General features: G+C 40.5%; 1 protein-coding gene across 2 annotated transcripts in view; it reads right to left on the minus strand.

Moving 5' to 3' along the window:
• The window catches only part of PDE318 (P-loop containing nucleoside triphosphate hydrolases superfamily protein), a 334,365-nt gene that overhangs the window by 260,327 nt on the left and 50,552 nt on the right, over positions 1-23,486 (minus strand). For both annotated transcript variants that reach the window (XM_089416137.1, XM_089416136.1), the window contains exon 2: positions 9,407-9,558. In XM_089416137.1, the coding sequence (XP_089272263.1) occupies positions 9,407-9,558 (152 nt within the window). The remainder of the gene's footprint in view (positions 1-9,406; positions 9,559-23,486) is intronic.

Consider the following 23,486-nt stretch of genomic DNA (forward strand, 5'->3'; position numbering starts at 1 on the left):
CAACATCTACAAAATGTAATTTTGTTATTATTAATAAATTTACGATTTCTCCTTCAGGGAAAAAAAATCCACCCACAAGTTTAAAATAATCAACGGTTAAAAAAAATTTGCAAGGCGGGATCTACCTACCGACATTTAAGGAAGGGGGGGGTCCTCAATTTTTACCACCCAGTTTTATTGATTATTATGTGGCGTCCTCTCATGAATTGCGGAGCCCCCCCTCCATGGTTTTCAAAACAACTAGGTGGGGTTGGCAATCCACTTTCTTTGTTGCAGATGGTTTGATAAAAAATAATATTTTATCCCCCCCCTTAAATTTGGGTGTGCTATACAAAAATTAGTGAGCAAGGGTTTTTTTTAACTTTGACTTTTATTAATTGACTTTTAATCATTTTGAAGCCTAATTAATTTCTTAACTTTTAATTAATATTAATGACTCTAATTTATATACATATATATAAACTTTACTTATATTTGTTAACTTAATTAACCTACCTTAATAATTATGTTTTGTTATTTAATTAATAATTAACATATCATTGTCAAGTCCCACTAGCACAACCAGTCGAGGATGGGCCTTGTTAACAAGGCGGGGCCCAAGAACAAACCTCGCGGGGTTGGTTGTGCCTGTGCTAGGGGGAGGAGACATGCTATAAAATCTGGTCAGCTTTGCGCTGGTATGGCCCAAGCTGTATGCAATCCCTGGGTGACTTTGACGAATTAGATGCCCCTGGGTCGCAATTTCTCAAGCCACAGATCAAGTCTGAAGGGTCACAGACAACTTGACAAACAAACAAACAAAAATTAACATTATCATCATATACATATATTCATTGATTTATTTTTATTTTTATTTTTTCTTTTAAATTTTATTTGAAATGTGGATTGAGACTTAATGTAGAAAATGGATTAGAAGGACAAGAATATGTTACAACAAGAACAATCATTACATGTTACACAATGAGTAACATATGCAATTCTCAACTAGATAGCTTTCAAAATAAATTTTCAACAGATTAGGGCATAAACAAGCATAATCTAGAAGCAGCGATTCTATACATAGACAAATTCAAAACGATAATCTTCAACAATAGGCACTTTCAAGATAAACATGTAATATATCCATCCATTCACCAAAGAAATAGCTCCAAAGATAATCCAAAATAGCTTTGAAACATCAAAATGCACCCAAGATACTCCAATAGCCAAAAAAAAGCAAGTGTGAGTTCCTTCAAGTGGTTTGAATTCTCAAGTGTGATGATGATGAAAGATGAAATGATCTCTCTCCAATATATACATGTCCAATAATCTCTAATTTTAGCCTAATAGCCCCTCAAACAATAAAATAATGGACAAAAACTAAGTAAGGTCACAAGCTGACCTTATAGCCAACGTGAAATCTTAATAAATCACCCACAAGAAAGTTGAAATGTTAACATCATGCATGTGTAGGCATTTTGGAGGCATGTGTTGGGCTCCTCCAGTGCCAAACTGAGTGAAGAGAACTCCAAAAATCATGTTCTAGGGGTTGGCCCCTAGATCTCCATGCAAACAATTGTGTGGACCCCAGTTTTGTGTTTGGGGCATAAAATGGGTTTAATGGGTCTCCTAGTGATAGAATAGCCTGATTTTGTTCCAAAGTTGAGGGTTCAGAGGATTGTGCTAGCCCTCCCATGTCTCAAGGAGTGAGACATGTTAATTTGGCAGCTCAGGGATAAACTCCCTCCATTGGACAGTGTTCCTCATCAAGAGAGACCCCTCCTAGCCCTTGGAAGAATTTAATTTTGTCAAGGAAAAATTTAATTTTTAAGATGAAACCCACATGTACACAAAAGTAGAAGTTGGCATGGGCAAGCTAAATCGAACCCCCCGAGACACATATAAATAGAGCACATGTCACATCACTTTGGAACATCATCATCACATTCATTTCTTCTCTTCTATGGTTCGTATAGCTCAGAAATTGTATGTTCTTTTCACACGTACGAAGGAGAGAGAGTATATTCTAATTGGTTGAATTCATCTTCTATTTTGCGACTTTCACCATTCTTTGACCAACGTTGACTTGGCTCATTTTGACTTGGTTTGACTGGATTTGAAGCTGTTTTCGAAGGCCAAAGTCAAAGGCAGTTTGACCGGACCTTTTTGGGTTGTTTGACCAGCGTTGAGCATAGACCTGCAACTGGGGATTTGTAGGTCAAAGGTTGACTTAGCCCTAACTTGTGAGGGCAAATTTTTTACTGTTTTGACTTGGGTTGACTAATTTTTGAAGGTCGAATTTGATGTTGCTTTGACCGAATATTTTGGAGGCACTTGGACCGTTGACTAATCAGGGTTGTTGTTGTTGCTATTGACTTTGACTAGTGTTGCAAATTTGACTTGTTGACCAAATTTGACTTCTAGGCTCATCTTTTGGATATTGGTTAGTTGATTGTTGGATTAGTCAAAGATTTGACATTGACTCTATGGATGAATTGGATCATTGTATCTCTCTGTTGAACATTTGTTGACAATCTAATAGAAGAAGAATTTTGAAAGGTTTTCCCCCCTGTGGGGGGTTGTCCCTAGTCTTTGACCAAATCTTGTGTCCCTTGTTATTGCTCTTGGTTGTCTTCTATTGTGCATTGGATTTACTGTTCTATCTACAATTGCTTATTGTTACTGGAAGATTGAATTTATTGGATAAATTGATTGCTAATTGAAGAAGAATTGGAATAAGTGATTATGCTAAGCATAGAACACTGGAAAATTAACAAGACAAACCTCATCTGGGCCTCGAATCAACTGCCAAACCACGTGAACACTGCTAAGCCGGTTGGGGCATACTGGTCAAGTGCATCATCTCATGAATAATGCGGGTCAAAGTGCAAACTGCTAGGGGTGTTGTAGGTGCCCATGGAATGGAATGATGCTTTGCAATTGCTAGGGGTTCAATGGCTCTCCACGCCTCATCTGTGGTGTGTCATAATGCTCCTCTAGTGGACTTAGGCCCCATTTAAGTTGCCCATCCCATGATGAAAACCACCTACAAATCACACAATGTCTAGTGCTACATCTTCACCATTAGGTACAATAATCATTAATGCATCGAAGCGGACCAAGCTTGTTATTCAAGGGCAAATTGACACCTCATACTAGGTTTCCCTTCCAAATTTGGGGCTTTGATCTCATAATAGTGCTACCTCCCTAGGTAGGAGTGGCTAATAGACCATCCTATTAGGTGTTCCCAACCCCTAAAGGGCAAGACAATTCCCTAGTACATCCCTCCGTCAATAGGTGTCATGTGAATAATGATGGAACGAAGGGGGAACAAGGGGTCTCAGGGCCATATGCCATGGTCAAAGGGGTAGCAATAATGAGGAAATCCGCATTCTGGGAATACAGATGTGAGGAGGGAGCAATCGTGGATGCATGAGTTACCCTAGCCTTCGTTTTTCCACCCCTCTTATTGCCTTTTGCCTTCTTTTTTTTCTTTTTTTTTGTATTATTGCTTGAAGCTCTAGGAAATGAGAGCATGTTGTGAATGATGTGTAGCAGTGATTACCCCCTTAGTGGTGGGGTAGTTCATCACCCACCAGGGATTGGGACATGCAAGGGCTCCTTATATGATGTGATGGGGCAATCAATGTCCCTAGGAACCGTGTGATGGCCATAATGATAAGGGGTAAAGCTCATACGTGACTGTTGCCCATGTGCTAATATTAATGTCTCGGCCATCTTTTACATTTTATAGTTTTCTTTTTCTTTTGCTTCTTGCTTGTGATCATGATATGCTTTTTACTTTTCTTTTAGCTGCATCAACCTCCTGGGGCAGCATTTCCAGGACTGACCCATATGTGGACAAGGGGAGGCGGTGCGCTAGAACCTAGTGGGCCCATGGTCATGTGGACCCAGAGAGGGAAGGTGGACTATAGGGCTCGTAATGTACAAACGGAAGTGATAAATATGAAATAGGGAAAATAGGACCATGCTATCTCAATCAGGGTTTCCAAGTAGTTCCCTTCGAAAATCCATGGGTCATTAGGGTAAGTCCCACTGGACTAGGACTGAGTCGACTGACATTTAACCCCCCATTTAAGGTGAGCGAACAAAACCAAGGTCAAAACCCTTCTTTCTTCCAAGTCATCCAATAATACATGCCAAATATCCAAATGAAAAACAAGCATAAGCAACCGACTGCATAATGAATAACATACCTTTTGGATCAAATTGCCCACCTTTTAACATATGCTCTTAATAAATGGGTGAGGAAACATACAATTGATGCAGGTGGCAGAGATAAAATGGCACATCAAATCGGCTACAAAGCGGCTACCAGTGACTATTGGTTGTCGGCTAGAAGAAGATGATTAGGAGAAAAATTCTCCTAGGGGTACCCCACTTTTGGTGGGTTACAAGTGTCAATTCTTGAAGCTTCTCTATCTCGGTTTAGGGTTTCTTTCTTTGTGGATGTCGGCATCATTAATTAAGTTTTTCTATCTTGGTTTCTATTTGGTGCATAAATATTGATTGTGAATGCTCAAGTCTTCTACAAGCTAAATAGATCAATCCATCAATGAGAAATTATACCAATGGAGGGAAGACATTTTGGGGTAACTCCTCTCCTTCTTCCTTTGTTAGTTGGATAATTATTTGACGCTTTGCTTTGTCTATCCATTTCAGGAACTCTAGCAAGGGTATTGAGTTTGCTCCCTCCATTTGTAAGGGAGGATTGAATGAAAGGAAGAACTTGTTTGCAAGCTCCAAGCTTTAGAGATTAAGTTTCCTTTTATTTGTTTAAATTTTGGAGTCATGTTTGTATAATTTCAATATATGTGGCTATATGTTCTAGGCATTATAGTGAAAGTTATTATTGTAGGTTATGGAAGACAAAATCAATCAAGGGCCATAGTTGATGTGATATTCCCACTTAGCAATATTGCTAAGGGAAATATCAATCTTGCCCAATTTTGTCTTATTTCATGTTTGCACTTAGGAGATGTGGGTTCAAAGGTCCCAAATGAATTTTGCGATTAAGTGGGGACCCAAACATTAGGAAGGAAGGGGAATATTGCGGCTCTAGTGGAGCGTGGGGGCCACCCAATGGAGAATTGCGACCCACATGTGGAAGACACTCATTGGAGCGAAGTTGGTGGGGAAAGTTGAGTTGGGCCCACATGGGCATCTTGGAGGCTCTTTGATAGATAGAGCAAGAGGCACTCATTTTGGTCATTCATTCATCTATTCAAAAGTTGTGTCTTTGACATAGCACGCTTGAGCAGAAGCCAAGTCTGCAATGATGTTTAGCACATGAGTGTCTTTGAGCGGAGATATCAACCCTTGCTTCGGTGGACTTCGAGTGCCAACCCAAGGAGGGAGTCCTACCTATACCAGTTCGTACAAGCGGCAAGGAGTGCAAGTTTGTGGAGAGGATTGGCAGCGACAGTACAGGGACTGCACATCTCTTGGAGGAGGCACGCTTGGAGGTTGTGGAGTGAAGGGAGTTAGAGGCTGAAACTTGAGGTGGAGTCCGAGGAAGTGTTGTGGGGGATTTTCCAGCATTTTGGTGGAGTAGCAAACGCAAGATTTGCTATAGGTTACATCTTTTGCTTCTCGAGGAGGGCCCAGCATTTGGGGGTCAATTTTAGAGCGTCAAAACTAGGACAAACCCTTTCTGGGTTTATTGAGGAGAGGCCAAGATTAATTTGGCAGAATTTTTTGGGCAAATTTGAGGGCTCAAGCAGGTGCCCCAACTCAGCCAGCAACTAGAGGAACTAGGGGAAAATTGGGCCAAAATTCCAAGGTCAACATTTGGCCAATTCCTTCATGGGATTTTGTGGATTATTGGTGGAGAGCCCGGGGTTGATTTCCCGGAATTTTCTGAGCATCTAAGGAGGCCCTAGCAGCAATTCTTTGCAGCCAGCAGCATATTTCCTGGGTAGTTTCAGCGCAGAGCCAGGAGAGAACAGCATCAGATTTGAGAGGGATTTATTATTGTTCATTTAGGCTTAGCTAGCTTGCCTTGAGCAAGCTCAGGTGCACTCTTTCCAGCACCACATTGTACCCTCTTATTTATTAATAAAATGGCTCAGATCAACGCAATTCATGGAGATTTTTTACTGTTAAACGTGTTGCAAATTTTTGTATGTGTTTCTGCTATGTTTGCTTTGTTTAACATTGTATATTTTCATTAGGAATATTATAGTTGAGCACAACTACTTCATTGGAAAGGGCTAGGGTAATTGGTCCCCTCCCTCTTATCAACCTTTTGTGTTGCTTACCTTTAAGATTAATGTTTTACCAGTTTAAGCATCTTGTGAAAGCTTTGCACTAAGTTGCTAGATTTCGTGATAACACTACCAAAGCATAATAAAGTACAAATATGCATCAGGCTCTAACAACTTAGCGTCTTTGATAAGAAAAAATACTTAGCCAATAGTTGGATGTGTACTTTATCCTTCCACATATGTCAAAAAGCTAAAAACAAGCTGACCTCATTCTCAAAAGCGCACAACAACTTTTCCAAAGGACAAAGAAAGCAGAGATCATTATACAGTAACAAATTCCACTGAAAAATACCCAGAGACACCAAAAAAATTTACTTGCCAATGCACTCTCCCTTCAAGAAAAGTCAAGAGTTGTATCTGCACATTATCACAATAGCTCCTAGCAAATTGGCAATCCCACAACATATGCTTCATTGTTTTGGTCCTTGGAACAATTGCAAATAACACAAAGACCATGAGAGAGACTACTTTTCACTGACTAGGCCTTGGAAGGAAGGCCCTACTAGATAACCAACCAAGCAAACACATGTAGGTTATATGACACCCACACCAACCAGAAATTATGCAACCTTTAAATCCACCAACCCTCAGCATCAAATGACACCTACTATGCCTGTATAGGGCCAAGCTCATTGATGCAGGAGCATCCTGCTCAGAATATTATTGTTCATTTGGTTGATTTAAGGGGTGATGTTTTTAATTATTTTTATGAATCTTGTATAGATTGAGTGAGAAATCTAAGTGTGAGGTTTTCAGTTCTGAAATATTCTCAACTATGTGAGAATATCAGGGATAATTGATATGTGTAGATCTCGTAGAGATCTTAAGGATTACGAGATCTTAGGATAGGAATTAGTTGAGTAAATTATGGGAAAATCATGGATTTAGTATAATCCATAATTATGAATTAATCTATAAATGTAAGCCGACAAGGAGAGTGAGAAACAAGTGTTAGAGAGAGCTAAGTAGTGGGGAGAATAGATCAGAGCACGAGATGTTCTGAATATATATATATGTAAATATTATTATGAATGAAAGGAGTTTTGTGTTCAAAACTTGTTTCTACGTGATCTTTTATTATGTGATTTGGTTTCGTTGATTCTTTAAATCGTAGGTTGAATCCTCTATTAAATATAGGAAATTGTGTGTGAAATTAAAACCTTTAGTGGAGTCTGGCGTTTGAGGATCGCCTGGACAAAGGCTTTAATTTGTTGATCGCCGATTGAAAGCGGACAGAGATTGAATGAATTGACAAATCATCATTGATCACAGGGTGGATCAATGATGATCTATTTGGGAGAAGATCGACGGTGTTCGTTGGTGAATGTGCACGCACTTTAACACAAGAAACAGACCCGATAACATTATAAAATCAAGTTAATTGATAAATCAATCGTGACCATTGAAGTGATCCGACGGTCATCACGTCGGAAGATGCACACAGTTTAATCCAGCTTTCGGACGCGATATTTTATGGACTGTGATTTAATCCAGTTGAATTCTGGATCGATCATAGCCATTCATTATGAAGGGACGAGATCCGACGGATATCGCTCCGGAAGATGCGTGCTGGTTAGCATAAATTTCAGACGCGATAAGGTTTGAACTGGATTTTAATTTGTTTGGGTTCCACGCAAGAGATCGAGGTCAAATAGTTTGGTAAACAGGGGTTTTAATTGTTTAAATTCCGGATCTGTGTAATTGTTGCAATTTTTCTGCATCACTCATGGTGAATGCAAGGTACAACTTGCGCTAATCATACTGAACAAGAGGACACCCAAAACTCCAGTCCCAATCACACCATATAGGACATGATATATCAATGTGCATATTGAACACATCCACCCATGGAATGAGTCTAACAATCTCCATGATGGTGGGTAAATCTGCAAGGAATGGGGCATACTCATGTGCTAAGGTTCGCCAGCCCTCCCAGGAACATGCATCTAAATTCCACAAATCATGCCAAACAAAGGTACCCTTCTTGCTCAATCACCAAACCTGAAAGTGCAATGTTGCGCTGATGCAGATGTCATGAATCCCCCAGCTCTAAATTGGATGTCTAGCTAAATCCCGCCTTACACAACTGCCAGCCATCCACCACCTAACTGACCACGCCACCTTCCTCTAGGTAGACCAAATACTCCTAAAAATAAATATGCCTAATATATGAAACTACTGTGGTGCTAAAATGATATCATACAAACCAAAGGACCACCATATCTTGCCAATATGTTGCGCTGCAAGCAATCTATTGCTCAATAGAACCTGCAACAAAAAATACCCCTTCAGACAATGAACCAACCACTTGGCTACAAGAATGCACCCCTAAGTAGCCACACCAATCAAATTAAGTCCTCCTTCATCCTTGGGCATCACACAAATATCCCAAGGAACCATCAAAAGGCCCTGCTCCCCACCTTACTTGGACAACAAAAAAAACCTTAGCATCTCTGCTCCAACAGCCAAAACTGCACTCTACTAGGCAACCAGCATGACAATAATAGATGCAAGAAACCTAAAGAATCCTTCCCACAACAGTCAATTTCCTGAAAAGCACAAAGCACGATGTCCTTATTCTACGATGTCCTTACTCTAAAACTTCTGATTTAAATCAATAACGATAATCATGTTGAACATTATACGTGAGCACCTATACAATCTCTTTTCTTCTTTTAATGATATTTTTACCAATGGTGACAACAGCCACAAAACTTTCAAGTGACAATTGTCATTTGACATTGATATGCTCATGTTTCTTGCTTCAGTTCTGTCACCTTTCATAGGCACTGGTATAGAATGAATCATAAAGGCCAAAGTAATCTTATAGTGAAGCTCCAATCATGCAATTTTCAAATGATAGTGATGGTTTGAGGTACATACTCTCAGATTATCTTAGAACAAACTTTGTTAATCCAATACTACAAGGAAAAAATGGGCTAAGCTTCCAGCTACAGAATCAACCTCCAAAAGCAAATATGACTGCAAATAAAAATTGTTCTTATGGTCCTAATTAACGGGCTCAATATAGCATTGAAGATAGGAAAAGAAATATAGTGACAAATGCATAAATAATTGCAAAAACTGCCATTACAAAGCAATGAGTCACCGATACATATTCTACAGCTCATCATTATTACCTTTTGGCATATCTTGTGATGACCTTCCTCCATGGTGGATATGGAAAAACAGTTCCTGCTTGAATCAGCCCCAGCGATAGAGATTCTCTTGCATGTGTTTCCACATAAGGTTGATCTTATAGTATTTGCCATATTCATAAAAAAAATTGAACCTGGAGAGGAATCACAGTTGCTCTTATATGTGTTTTGAGATATCAACTAGTTTATTAAAATCAAGAAACTTGAGATCAAAAGCTTAGATATATTGTCCTTGAAAATGAACAAAAATAGCAATGTCACACATTCCTTTTATACACTGAAATGAGCATATATCATAACATCTGCATGTGAAGTACATAAAGTAATATAGGGGAGTAATGTAAACAAATCTCCATTATATGAATTGCTCAACACCCAAAACATATTCCAGGTTTCAGAAAGTTTGAGTAGGTTGACCGTTGAAGCATAGAAATAATGTATGCTTTAGAATATGATTCATGTTGTGATACAAATCACCATAACCTTGGACTCATATACTCCATAAATGTAAATCCTGACATCAGCACAATGGTCTAAATGGCCAACGTATGTCCCAAGAGTAAGTGGTTAATTGTTCATCATATGCTAATATACGAATCAAAAATTGAATCATTAATGATAATTGAAAGCAAATGATATGTTCTCAATCTATATATGTTACCTCGATGTATATTACTTAAGTTAATCAAGAAAAGTCTATTTAGCATGTTAAGATTTAAACTAGATAAATCAGTATCTAGCAAGCCCTTTACCAATGCTCAAATTAAAATACCCAATGATCAAGATGTAGGTTTTAGCCTTGTAAAGAGAATTCCTGCAAACAGATTCTCAATATAAAACAAAAAAGATTCAACAGCACACGCAGAAAATTTGCACAGAGAATTTACCCTAGAAACCCAAAACCGGGAAAACCAGACTGATTTATCTATATCTCTCAATGATTACATAGCTTCTATACAATTCCCTCTTAAGAGAGGGTTGCCATCTAGGGAAAAAAACCTAACATAACTTCTACCATCAAATCTGGGACCTCTGAACTTGACTTTTCCTCGTCCTATGATTAGTTGTTTAGTCATCTCATAAGAAAACATCACCACCATTATATCTTTCATACTCACAAAACCACTCCCTATGGGGAGTCATATGAAAGGATGAACTTGAGTTGACCAACCATGCCTCATGGTCAACATGTGTACAGGAAGAAGGCAAGTACACATCCCCTCCATCTGAGGAGGTTTTTGCTTCCGCAAAAGGAGATCATCAAATCCCTTCCTTTTCTTAGTAGTTTTGGATCTACAATATTTCTTGTAATGCCCTTCTTTTCCACATTTCCAACATACCTTTACAAATTTTCATGGAGATTTAGATCTCCCTCTAGATTTAGATCTCCCACTTAAGGAATTATTTTATTTCTATTCTAAGAGCATCCCCTTACAGACGAGACATCTCCATTTTGACTTTCCATGTTTTTATGTCTCATCTCCCCCAACAACAAGGATGAGACTATATCATCAAAACTTAAGGTAGTTTCATTACTACCTATGGCAACAACAAAACTATCACACGAATCTGGTAGAAAACACCATAATTGATGCACTTATCTTCATATGAAAACTTAATATCAATAGATAATAATTGACTTACCATAATATTAAATGCATTCATTTGCTCTGTCACTAAGTCTACATCCTTCATTTTCAAGTTATACAACTTCTTATGCAGGAATAATTTGTTCACCAGGGACTTAGATGGATACAAAGTCCCTAATTTGTCCCACAATGTCTTTGTTGTAGCTTCTCATAAAACTTTCTGCAACACTGAATCTAAGAGACACAATCGTATTGTGCTCTTTGCCTTCTAATTAGCTTGCTCCACTCTTTTGTCGACATTGTTGACGGTTTAGTACCTGGATCCACTATGATTCACCAATCTTTGTCTACCAATATGTAATGTTCCATGGTAGGAAAAATAGTGCTATGCAAAGCGAACAATAAAACCAACACCATGAAATTAAATCAAACCGTCAAACCACAAAATTGGCAACCAAACTGCATTCTCTACTCATTTTATTAAATGGGAAGAGGTGTACAACAAGGTGTTGGAATGTGTGCACCTGGGCTTGCTCTAGGCAAGTTAGCAAAAGCTAATGAACAATGGAACACCCTCCTCAAATCTGTTGGTAATCCGGCCCAAGAGCTGCGTTGTTACTGCCTAGAAAGGTGTTGTTGCCTGAAATGATCTGATGTTAGAACCTTCCCTGTTGCTCAAAAAAAATTGGGAAATTAAACTCTGCCTCTACGAAAGAAACCCAGAATAACCCACGAAGGAATTGGCCAAATGTTGACCCTGGAATTTTAGCCCAAATTCCCCCTAGCTCCTCTTGTTGCTGGCTAAGTTGGGACCCATGTTTGACCCCTCAGATCTGCCCAGAAAATTCTATAAAATTAGGAGTGTACTCCTTGCCAAAAACCCACAAAACCCAAAAAGGGTTTCCCTTGGTTCCAACCTTCAAAAATTGACCCTTCACAGCTTGGCCCTCCTCCAAATATGAATTTTGTTGCTGTGACTGGTCCTGTCAATCTATGCACTCCCAGCTCCAGCAATCCTCCTCAAATGGCCCTCCAAATGATCTCCCAGCTCCCCAACTCCAAATCCCCGGGTTAATGTTGCCCCAACAAATCTCACTCCCCCTGCATTGTTATTACTCTCCCTGTTCTACGTTGCTATTACTCTCCCTGCTCTGCGTTGCTGCTACTCTCCCTGCTGCTGGAACTCAGCCTCCTTGCTGTTATTTTCCTGTTGCTGTAACTCGGCCCTCTTGCTGCTCCTTTCCTTGCGGCTGTAACTCGGCCTCTTTGTTGTTACTTCTCCTGCTGCTGGAACTCAACTACAGCTATTGAACTCGTCTCCCTACTATTGGAACTCGACTATAGCTTGTTGTAACTCGTCTCCCTACTACTGCTACGAACTAAGATGAAGAAGAACTCCCTCCTAGGGCTGGCACTCGAAGTCCACCGAAGCAAGGGTTGAGATCTCCACTCGGAGACACTCGTGTGCTAAACAACACAGTAACCCGGCTAAGCAGCTCGAGCAACTAAGATTGAGTTCAATATGTCAAAAGATACCAAATGAGGCTGAGCCTCCTCTATTTATAATTCGTGGGCCTCTTTTCCCATGTGGGCCCCCTCCAACTAGCAATTCGACTTTCCCTTATTAGTCATTCCAACTTCCATCTAAGGTGTGCGTATTTCCTCATGTGGGTGGCCCCAATGCTATGCCAACAAAACATTTCAGCCCCTTTTTCCTTCCTAAGTCTTTTCCAAAAATCATATGGGCCCCATGGCCTCCAAAATTGTAGAATAAATAAACCTGTAACAATTTACTTTCGGAAGGGACATTACAATCCTCCCCTCCCAAATGTTGCTTGTCCCCAAGCAACTTCAGCACCAGATGCTCACGTATGTGTTCACTTCACTCTCCCATGTGGCATCCTCATCCGAAAAGTTCTTCTAATGCACCAAAAATCGCTTGTCCTCCAATAATACCTAAACAAGCGCCTCCTTTGTCTGCTGATCACCCCTATCACCATCAGTAAAATCGGGGTCCCAAACATGCCGCTAAGTCATCCAAGGTCCCTGCACTGTCCTGACATGAAAGAATCCCTCAATACCAGGATCCCAATCCATCCTGTCCCACCTGAAGCTCCCCTCGCTCCACTCACTATCTTGTCCGATATAAATACCAAAAGTCCCCCATGCCATCGATGACTCGCTAAAGCCCACAGGAAGACCTGAGTGACCTCCTCCTATTGCAGTCGACTAACCCCTAATGGTCGCTGAGTTGCCTAGTACTATGATGTCTGGGTCCCATGCTAGCCATAGAAGGGTGCCACCATGTTGTCGTTGCACCACTTTGGCTCTAGCTGACTACCCATCGTGCGTACATTGTATCCTCCTCTCCTAAAACTTGATGATGGAACATTGATATAGGCAAGACACATCCTACCCCGACATCTCCATGACGCCAAAGTCTACCCATCTAAATCTAACTCCGAAATGGATCAGCCACAAAGAAAGCTCGCCTCGCCATCCAATGAAGGCCACTGTGTACCCCCATGTGCCAACCCCAGAGTGAACTAGACCACTCTTTGCCATGACTCCAACCATCACGAGGTAGAGTGATCTATCAATCAACTGAATCCCTGCATCCCCTAGTTGGACCTACTGCAACATAGCTCTGACGACTACATGAATCCATCCATGCCTCATCTCTAGTCCCTGCATGTGATCAATATATAGGCTCCATATATCGTGGGCTAATTTGATGCATGCTAATCTGCCCTGTACCTACCACTGTGTAGTATCGATGATCGTTGGAAGCCACGTGTGCCAAATAGCTACCCCCTAAATGCAACCAAAAGATGGGTATCTGATACTCGTAATCGACTCAGGGTATGTGGATCCCTCTTGTCCCTGCCAACCATCTCCCTTGGTCTACCATCCGCCCTCTTGATAATGTGCCAATATAATGTCTGGAGCCCCGACACATACTGGGAAACTCCCTCAGCCGTACTCGGTATCCTCGGCTCATGTATGATCTTGACATGCCCTGGATAAAGAGTGACACATGTCTCCCTCATGACTAGCTCCCCAAACATTGGCTCGATGATGAACAATATGCCACCCTTGCATATGATCACCTCATCCCCCAACCTGTGGCTGTCAACTGACACACCAACCCAATGCCATTGTTGAGAGTCTCTCCCCTAGTGCGCTGAGTGTCGCCCAAATATCTCGAGTGAGCTCCTTGTCCCCCACTGCTCATGCCCAGAGTGCAAAAAGTCAATAGCAAAATCGACTGCGCCTGTGAGGGATGTAGAAGAGGGTCAGGCGTATGAGTCACCGTGGATAACCTCAAGTATCGCTCATCTCTGTCCCCACCGATCCTAGGTGAACTACACCCAAAGGTATGCCCGATGTCTCCGTCCATGGGTCTCCCTGGAGGCAACACTCCAAGACCTCGTTGTGCAGCACTATACGTCGTTGCATACCACCAATCATCCCAGTACCCTTGGACATGCTACTATAAACCACGACATACTCTTGTACACCGCTGGATACCCTCGGCTACGGTTATGCCATCCTGTGTCGCCCTGTGTCCCGCCTGTGTCACTATACCTTTCACTCCCCGCATGTACTCAATGCAATGTGAGGCACTCCCACTCCACAGCGCAGTCCAACATACTACGGCACACCCCCATGCATCTCCACACCCATCTGCAAACCAATGCTCCACACTAGATGCTCCTAACCATCCCTAAATGAGATGGCCTAAAGTTGTGTCCATATGCGTTGGCCCACATCCAACCCGTATCATCACCTCCACTGTCGCATCACCATGCTCTCCAAAGAGGGGACCTCCCCTCCAAGTCCTCCCTAAGGAACCCAAGAAGTGAATCTCCCCAGGTGTCAGTAGCGATGCCACCACTGCTCTGTTCCTCTATGTCCCACACAAATTTGAAGAATCCCCAGCGCCATACAAGGCACCGTCTAATGGCGTGCCCATGCCACCTCCTCCAACAAACTCCTGCCAGAGTACATTGATCACCCAGTGATCCCGTGTACAAATGCCATACCAAGACAACCAAAGAGTTTGTCCATAAACTGGTTGCCCACTAGTGCTGACCAAGACTCCCCTAGCGAATGTGCATGCTCAACTGTTAGGTCAATTGTACCATCCAGGTTGTAGTCAACCGGCATAGTTGAGAAATGATAGGTAGTCCCACTGGGAACCCAATACCACTCTGTGTTGTCAACAGTGTGGAAAAAGTCTGCAAAAAATCCCGATTTAATCCTAAAAACACGATTTTTTGAACTAAATGATTTAATCCCCCGACTTTTTGGCGACTTTTTCACAAAGGAAAAAATTGCGATTTTTTCCTTTCGACCCAAAAAGTCTACCTCCCTTCGCAGTTCGCGGATAAAGAGGCCGCAAAGGTGAAAAAACTGTAAATTGAAGCTTCCATCCATGCATTTTCAAGTTATTGCATTGTATTGTCTTCTTGCGAGCATAGTAGTCTCATTTGTAATCTGTTAGTTTTGAGGTTAAGATATGTTTTTGTTTTCCAAGGAAAAACAAATCTTTATACTTCATATTTCTAGTTAGAAAGCAAAGTATACATTGGCTAAGCCTCCAGGCTTTCAGTGATCCAGACTCTAACAACCACTGCCCCTTCAAAAGATTACAAAAGTACCAAAAGGATAGGCATACAACAGTCTTCCATAGAAAGAACCCCACACCATCAAAAACATTGTTATAGTTGTTGAATGCTTCCAGAAGAAACAACAAAGAGGAGGTCATGAAGATCAAATAACGACAACCTGTCCAAAAAAACAAAACCAGTGCCTCAAAAAAGAACCCATTTTCAGACAGGAACAAAGTACTTGTGAAATCTTATGACAGAAAAGATCCTTCGTGCAATGAGAGCACGTTTTGAAAGAGAATCTTCTTCAGTGGTGAACTCCTTGTAAATGTGGGGAAAGGTTATGTATCATAAGTGGATTTTACCTCCAAGAGTTTTTGAATAATAGATGCCAAGACTAGGTTAGTAATCTGACATATACTGTTTTCTCAGAAAATAAGCAGCTTGGAGTCACCAAGCGTTAATTTTCACATCTACTATGATACTCACTATTTATTTTCATTGGACCTACCACCTGACACCTTATTACCCAAGGAGATTACAATCTACTGAATAAATGCATGACTTATTTCTTAATACAATTAGCGGAAACAAAAATTAAAAGGGTAAGAGGATCTCAGTAGCTGATTACTTGATGACTTTTAGATGACTCATGATATACATTTATTATATTTTTTGTTGATAGTTTGACTCTTGAGAGTTGAGACTCATTAGACAGGACTCAAAATTCAGGAGTTGATTCACTATTTTGATATGTGATGTAGCACTAGACTTCATATACATATTATATATTAGCTTACTTTACATGTTTATGTGGAAATGCATTTATTTGATGTTGTGGATACTCTAGATGTTAAAAAAATAAGAAATAAAATGAATAATTTTGTGTTTTTTTTCTTTTTGCCGACTTTTTCAAAAAACTCCCGACTTTGACGAGTTTTTCAACTTTTGGACCCTTGCCAAATTAATCCCGACTTCGACTTTTTCCACATTGGTTGTCGGTATCCCCAGTGCCTGGAAGCTCCTGCTAAGCTACACCCGAGTCCACCACCATCTCCATAGCCCACTCCACAGGGTACCAACTCATAATCTCTCGCCATCCAACCTCAAGGGAGGGATCGAATGCACGCTCTCCTGCACATAAAACAACCCCAGCATGCGGGTGCTGCACCCTATGCAACTCAGGTCGTCTCATCTCTCTATCCTGGTCAATACATGAAATCTTACTAGGTAGCTCCTTCTCTCTCTATCCAATGGGCCAAGATAACCTAACAATGCTGCGAATCCCATCTATGTATACCCGAAGAGGGATGCTCTCACGCCCCAACATGCACTCTAGTTGCACCAGTAGGGAATCCAACCACTCCCCAACGTGAGTCAATTTGGCAATAGACTTGGCACAAACTACTCTCATGCCCTCCAGCGCCTCGTTCTGCTGCAAAATAGCCTCACGCACTAACGTGACCTTCCTTTGTAATGCTAGAAAGTCGGCTTGAAACTGGTGGAACTACCGTGGGCATCTATCACCTGTAAACTTGGTCACAGCTCCAAATACCTCAACAACTATTGGCATCTCCTCCATGGGTGGCACCGCCTCAACAAATGGCTCTATGTGTGAAGGCTCTATCCTCTCCACCAAGGTGTCAATTGGGGCTATCAAAGAGGTCTCTAATAAAGGTGACTCCTGCGCCACACCGGGTATATCAATGTGCTCCTCACCATCCTATGGGCTCTCAGCATCATCCTCAACCTCCTCCTCAAGCTCCTGATATTTAAAGCCAGGTCACCAGCAAAAGCACCCCCTGGTCTCACCCTCTAACCGTCTATGTTCTACCTGCTCCTTTTCAAAAGATCTAGTACCCTGATCTAATCGGTTTTCCCCATATGATGTAGATGGTTGCAACCCCACAGCCTGCTCACCTCTAATGTCTCTGTTGTAAGGGTGAGGATGGGTTTGGTCTGTCACCCTCCTCAACTGGGCTAACCTCTCATCATCCCAATGAATTCTACCCGAAAATTTCTGCATACTGGATTTCCCTTGAGCCACGATTTTGTCTCTAGTTTCGCCCGTCACTGTGTACTCATACCCAAAGCTTCCATGATCTTCTAGATAATTTTCCACAGCTGGGCCAAGATCATGCTCTGATACCACTGTAATGTTCCATGGTAAGAAAAATAATGCTATACAAAACGAACAATAAAAACAACACCATGAAATTAAATCAGACCATCAGGCCACAAAATTGGCAACCAAACTGCATTCTCTACTCATTTCATTAAATGGGAAGAGGTGTACAACAAGGTGTTCGAATGTGTGCACCTAGGCTTGCTCTAGGCAAGCTAGCAAAAGCCCAAAATGAACAACTGAACACCCTCCTCAAATTTGTTGGTAATCCAGCCCAAGAGTTGCGTTGTTACTGCCTAGAAAGGTGTCGCTGCCTAAAATGATCTAATGTTAGAGCCTTCCCTGTTGCTTAGAAAATTCTGGGAAATTAATCTCCGCCTCTACGCAAGAAACCCAGAATACCCCACGAAGGAATTGGCCAAATGTTGACCCTGGAATTTTGGCCCAAATTCCCCCTAGCTCCTCTTGCTGCTGGCTAAGTTGGGACCCATGTTTGACCCCTTCGATCTGCCCAGAAAATTCTATAAAATTAGGAGCGTACTCCTTGCCAAAACCCCAGAAAAACCTAGAAAGGGTTCCCTTGGTTCCAACCTTCAAAAATTAACCCTTCACATCTTGGCCCTCCTCCAAATATGAATTTTGTTGCTATGACTGGTCTTGTCAATCTATGCACTCCCGACTCCAGCAATCCTCCTCAAATGGCCCTCCAAATGATCTCCCAACTCCCCAGCTCCAAATCCCTGGGATAATGTTGCCCCAACAAATCTCACTCCAATGGTTGCGCAGTCCCTGCGCTGTTGTTACTCTCCCTGTTATGCGTTGTTGTTACTCTCCCTGCTCTGCGCTGCTGCTACTCTCCCTGTTGTTGGAACTCAGCCTCCTTGCTGCTATTTTCCTGCTGTTGTAACTCGGCCCTCCTACTGCTCCTTTCCCTGCGGCTGTAACTCGGCCTCCTTGTTGTTACTTCCCTTGCTGCTGGAACTCGACTACAGCTATTGAACTTGTCTCCCTATTGTTGGAACTCGACTATAGCTTGTTGTAACTCGTCTCCCTGTTGCCGCTATGAGCTGAGATGAAGAAGAACTTCCTCCTAGGACTGGCACTCGAAGTCCACCGAGGCAAGGGTTGAGATCTCCATTCGAAGACACTCGTGTGCTAAACAACACAATAACCCGGCTAAGTGGCTCAAGCAACTAAGATTGAGTTCAATATGTCAAAAGATACCAAATGAGGCTGAGCCTCCTCTGTTTATAATTCATGGGCCTCTTTTCCCATGTGGGCCCCCCCCAACTAGCAATTCGACTTTCCCTCCTTGGTCATTCAAACTTCCATGACTTTCCCTCCTTAGCCATTCGAACTTCCATCTAAGGTGGTGTGTATTTCCTCATGTGGGTGGCCCCCACACTATGCCAACAAAACATTTCATCCTATTTTTCCTTCCTAAGTCTTTTCCAAAAATCACATGGGCCCCATGGCCTCCAAAATTGTCAAAATTGTAGAATAAATAAACCTTTAACAATTTAACTTCGAAAGGGACATTACACAATAGATCTTCCATCTTAAGGTTCCACAGCTCAAAACTTTGCCCATTGTATTTCTCAATCTCTATCTCTGCATTGCTTGCCATTTCCTTTCACTAGAAGAATTGATTCTACATATCTTCCACTATAACAGGGTCTAACACGGGCCTGAGCAAAACCCCTTAACCACAAAGACATTCCCTTGAAGACAAAACTGCTCCAATACCAAATGTAAGTTTTAACCCAACACAAATAATTCCTACAAAACAGATTCTCAATATAAAACAAAAAAGATTCAATAGCACATGCACACAATTTGCATAGAGATTTTACCTTGGAAACCCAAAACCGAGAAAACCAAATTGATTTTCTATATCTTTCAATGATTACATAGTTGTTATATGATTCCCTCTTAAAATAGGGTCACCTTCTAGGGCAAAAAACCCTAACATAACTTCTACCGTCAAATCTATGACCTAATGATGAACGGTCCAGATTGACTATGAAATTACATTATTTTACAAGCCAAATCGTCCAAAAAAATTGCTTTGAGAATGTTGCCCCCTAAATCCCCCGCTACTAGCTAGGGGGGGTTCTGTAAAAGTGTCGCCAACCCCCCCCCCGCAATAGACCCCTCATGGCAACAGTTATACAAGGGGGGCAAGCTCCCTCATTAGGAATTAGGGTCCATACACAGCTAATCATGCAAAGAATATAACACGTACCCAACACTAGATACTATGCTAATGCCCCTCAAGTGATTTGTATTCAACAATGAGTGGTCAACCAAATTAGCAAAAGCAATGTTATTGCCCCCACAAAGGTTCAATTCCTCAAACATGCTCTCATAAAGGGATCAATGATTAGAATTTAAGTCGTCACGGTTGTTAAGTCAAGTAGTCACATGCCTCGTAAGTGTAAAAGGTGTCTCGCATCTTGATAGGTGGTGGATATTCCACTCTTCAATGTAATAAGGAAGCTTCTTCAAGTTTCCAAGTCATTTGTATCCTATTGACACTAGACATTATCTAAGGTCAACAATCTATGATTTGATATCCAACGACATCTAAACTGTGGCTCTATGATCATAAATGATCTAGGATTAAATTCACACGGATCAATATTTATTGTGACACATGCAAGCCATGATCGTCAAAGCCTCCAAACTTCAACTCAAAAGTCTAATCGTATCTAGGACTTCAATATCACAAGAATCATGTGGAGTTTCTATTGGGGCCAACTATATTAATGTTGCACAATGGTGTGTCTCAGTCTATAAGCTATTTGGCTTCTTAATTACAAGTGAGTAACTAATGGCTTCATGTGATTTCAACCGATGCATTCATATCACTAGAATGATATGCAGTGTTGCATCACAGTATTTAAGAGATATGCAAAACCATAATCAATCATGTCTTTAAGGGGAGAAATTACACCAATCCTAGCATTTACACTTTCCCCTTGGACTAAAAGACCTTTTGTTATTTTGATTTTGACATGCTAACATGCTAACTCTAGAATCTAGACAACTTACCCATTAGCTTAATAGCTATCAAAAAGGCTCTAAGACATAAGAATGAGAGAGTGAGCAATGTACCCTTCTTGAATAAATATTTATATATTTATACAAATATGAGGAGACTTGGTTGTAAAATTTTCAAAAATTATTAGAGTTAGAATCTCAGACTAATATAACAATCTTATGTTTCTTTATCTTCTTATGCACATATATAACAATCATTATTCCTCTTGCTTTTTCTACTTAGATATCGTAGGTTTCCTAGGTTTTTGCAATCTAGGATTGTGGTATTCTAATGACTCACATTCACTTGGTTCCTGTTACCACAAAAGTTAGCAAGCTCGGTGCAAAGCCCCACTAGGCAAATCTAGACCTTATGACAACAAGAGATCGGCCATCATTATCACCTCAGCGGCCTTTCTCCAACTCTTTAGTGGTGAATTAAATCCCACAAGGGAGGCTTCCCTATAAAGACCACCTCAGGATATTCAATAAAGAAGTATTTAAGGTGAAGCAAGGCCTAATAATTGGGGGGAAAGGTATTGGCGGAACCTAGAAACACTAAGATATGATTTACCAAAGTTCAAGTACTCTTTCATAAGACCCTTTAGACAGTAGCGAGTGTTTATTTACGTAGCTCGGACAGGTGTTCTAGTCTTAGATGGTGTCTATGAGGCTAAGGAACATAGTGGATTGATTTTCTGCAATACCCAAAAAAAAAATATTAAGGAAAATTACCTTAATTAGAATTAATTAGCCAGTTTATTAGTTTTCCTAAGTCAAACTTAGGGAAATGGCTTAAATAATCGGGATTAACTGAGATAAATCGATTTTACTCTAGTGACTTGTAGAAAAGTCATTTGATGGGGTCAAAGATAATCTTAGCCATCGGTTGAGATTAGATCATGGTCATTGATTGCTCAACAAGAGATTATAAGAGGAAATCGATGGGCATTTGGAGAACACATCAAAGACACATATTTGCAGTGATAGCAAGGGCGCAATGATAGCGTGAGGGCACCAACAGATTGAGATCAACAGTGATTGAAGACAAAGTAACTGAAGAAAATTCTTCACAGTGATTTCCAGATTCTCAAGGATAGAGGGAGGTCAATTTTATCTGCAGAAGAGGTCAAGTTTCCCAACAGTGCGAATTGGGACAAAGAGGCCGAGTCGCTAGAGCAAGAAGAAATTTGCTAGAGAGATCAATTTTCACAGGAGAAGCCGAGTTTGTTAGTAGAAGTCGAATTCTAGAGGAGGTCGAGTTGATTTCCCCAGCCAGTGAAAGTTGCCAGTGAGGGCCGCACGTATGGACCAGTTCGAGGCTCTAGAGGAGGGCCGAATTGGATCAAAGGGCCCGAGTTATTTCAGGGAAGCCAAATCGACTTGCAAAAGTGAAAGAAACAATTTTTCATAGGTTTGCTAATTTACGACAAACAGTTGTAATTTTTCAATCACAAATTTGTTGAAGAATAAATAAAATACTCATTTGTAGAACTGGTTTTCACCATGTTGTCGCACAGATTGTCACAACAACGCTCAGACCAGGGGCTGTCACTCTGATCCCCGATCTCTCCGTTTAAGCCTGTCTCCCGCGGCTAAGGGGGGTAGACCCTGTGAGCTAATGAAGACCAACTGTCGACCAATTGGGTTGGGAGACACGAAGAAACAAGCACTAAATTGATTTTATTAAGCTAATAGACCAGTGCCTCGCGGATTTAATGAGATTGGTGTTAAAACGATTACCTGTTAGATGATATAGAAATATAAACCGTGAACAGCAATCATTTGTCATCAAATAATTTAGAACAGTGCAAGATATCAGTTAAACCCACAAAGTTCTTATAATGACCAAATCTCAATAACGATATCCAGCAATTAAAAATTTGGAGAAAGATCAATGCTTTAAGCAACCACAAAATTATGAATCATTAACTAGATATCATATGCAGCTAGTCTTTAAGATGATCATTCATGTACAGACTTGTCTAAAATGATAAAAATTCATTCCACATCAATAAATTTGAATCTCAGCAGGAAAAATAAAGCGTGATGAGTTCCCGAGACAAGACTGAATCTGGCAAAAAAAAATTCCACAGTATACTTTTTTCAAATACGGCAAAAAGCTAAAACTAAATAAAATCTAAATTATTTTTTTTTTTGAAATTTTTAAGATGATTTTTTTTTTAAAGTAAATTTAAAACTAAGGCAAAACTAAATTAAAATCTAAAGTTTAGAAAAAAAAATTAAAAGAATTAAACTATCAAGAAATTAAAATTTTAATCCTAAACAAAAAAAAACTTTTATTATTTATTTTTCCACTCTCTTTTTTCTTCTTTTTTTTTTATTTTGAATTATTTAACTAAGCCTAAAAAAAATTAAAATTAAAAATTAAAACAAAACTATTTAAAAGAGGTCTATTCTAATATCTAAAGCCTATATTAAAATCGAAACATCAAATTTTTCCTTCTTTGATTTTTAGTTACAATGTAAAAAATTTAAAATTAAATCTAAAAATAAAAATAAAAATCGAAAACGTAAAACCTAAATAATGAAACTCGTATAACATTAAAAAATGAATAATCGAAATGCGCAAACGTATATTGCTGAGGCTAAAGCAAACGACAGTGGAACTGATCAAATGCTGACCCTAACAGAACACGCTGAAAAAAAAAGATGATACGCAGAGGTTTCAA

The sequence above is a fragment of the Pinus tabuliformis genome, chromosome 3_2 (assembly GCF_031772625.1).
Source record: "Pinus tabuliformis cultivar Carrire ecotype Pingquan chromosome 3_2, CPIR1, whole genome shotgun sequence".
NCBI classification, from domain to species: domain Eukaryota; kingdom Viridiplantae; phylum Streptophyta; class Pinopsida; order Pinales; family Pinaceae; genus Pinus; species Pinus tabuliformis.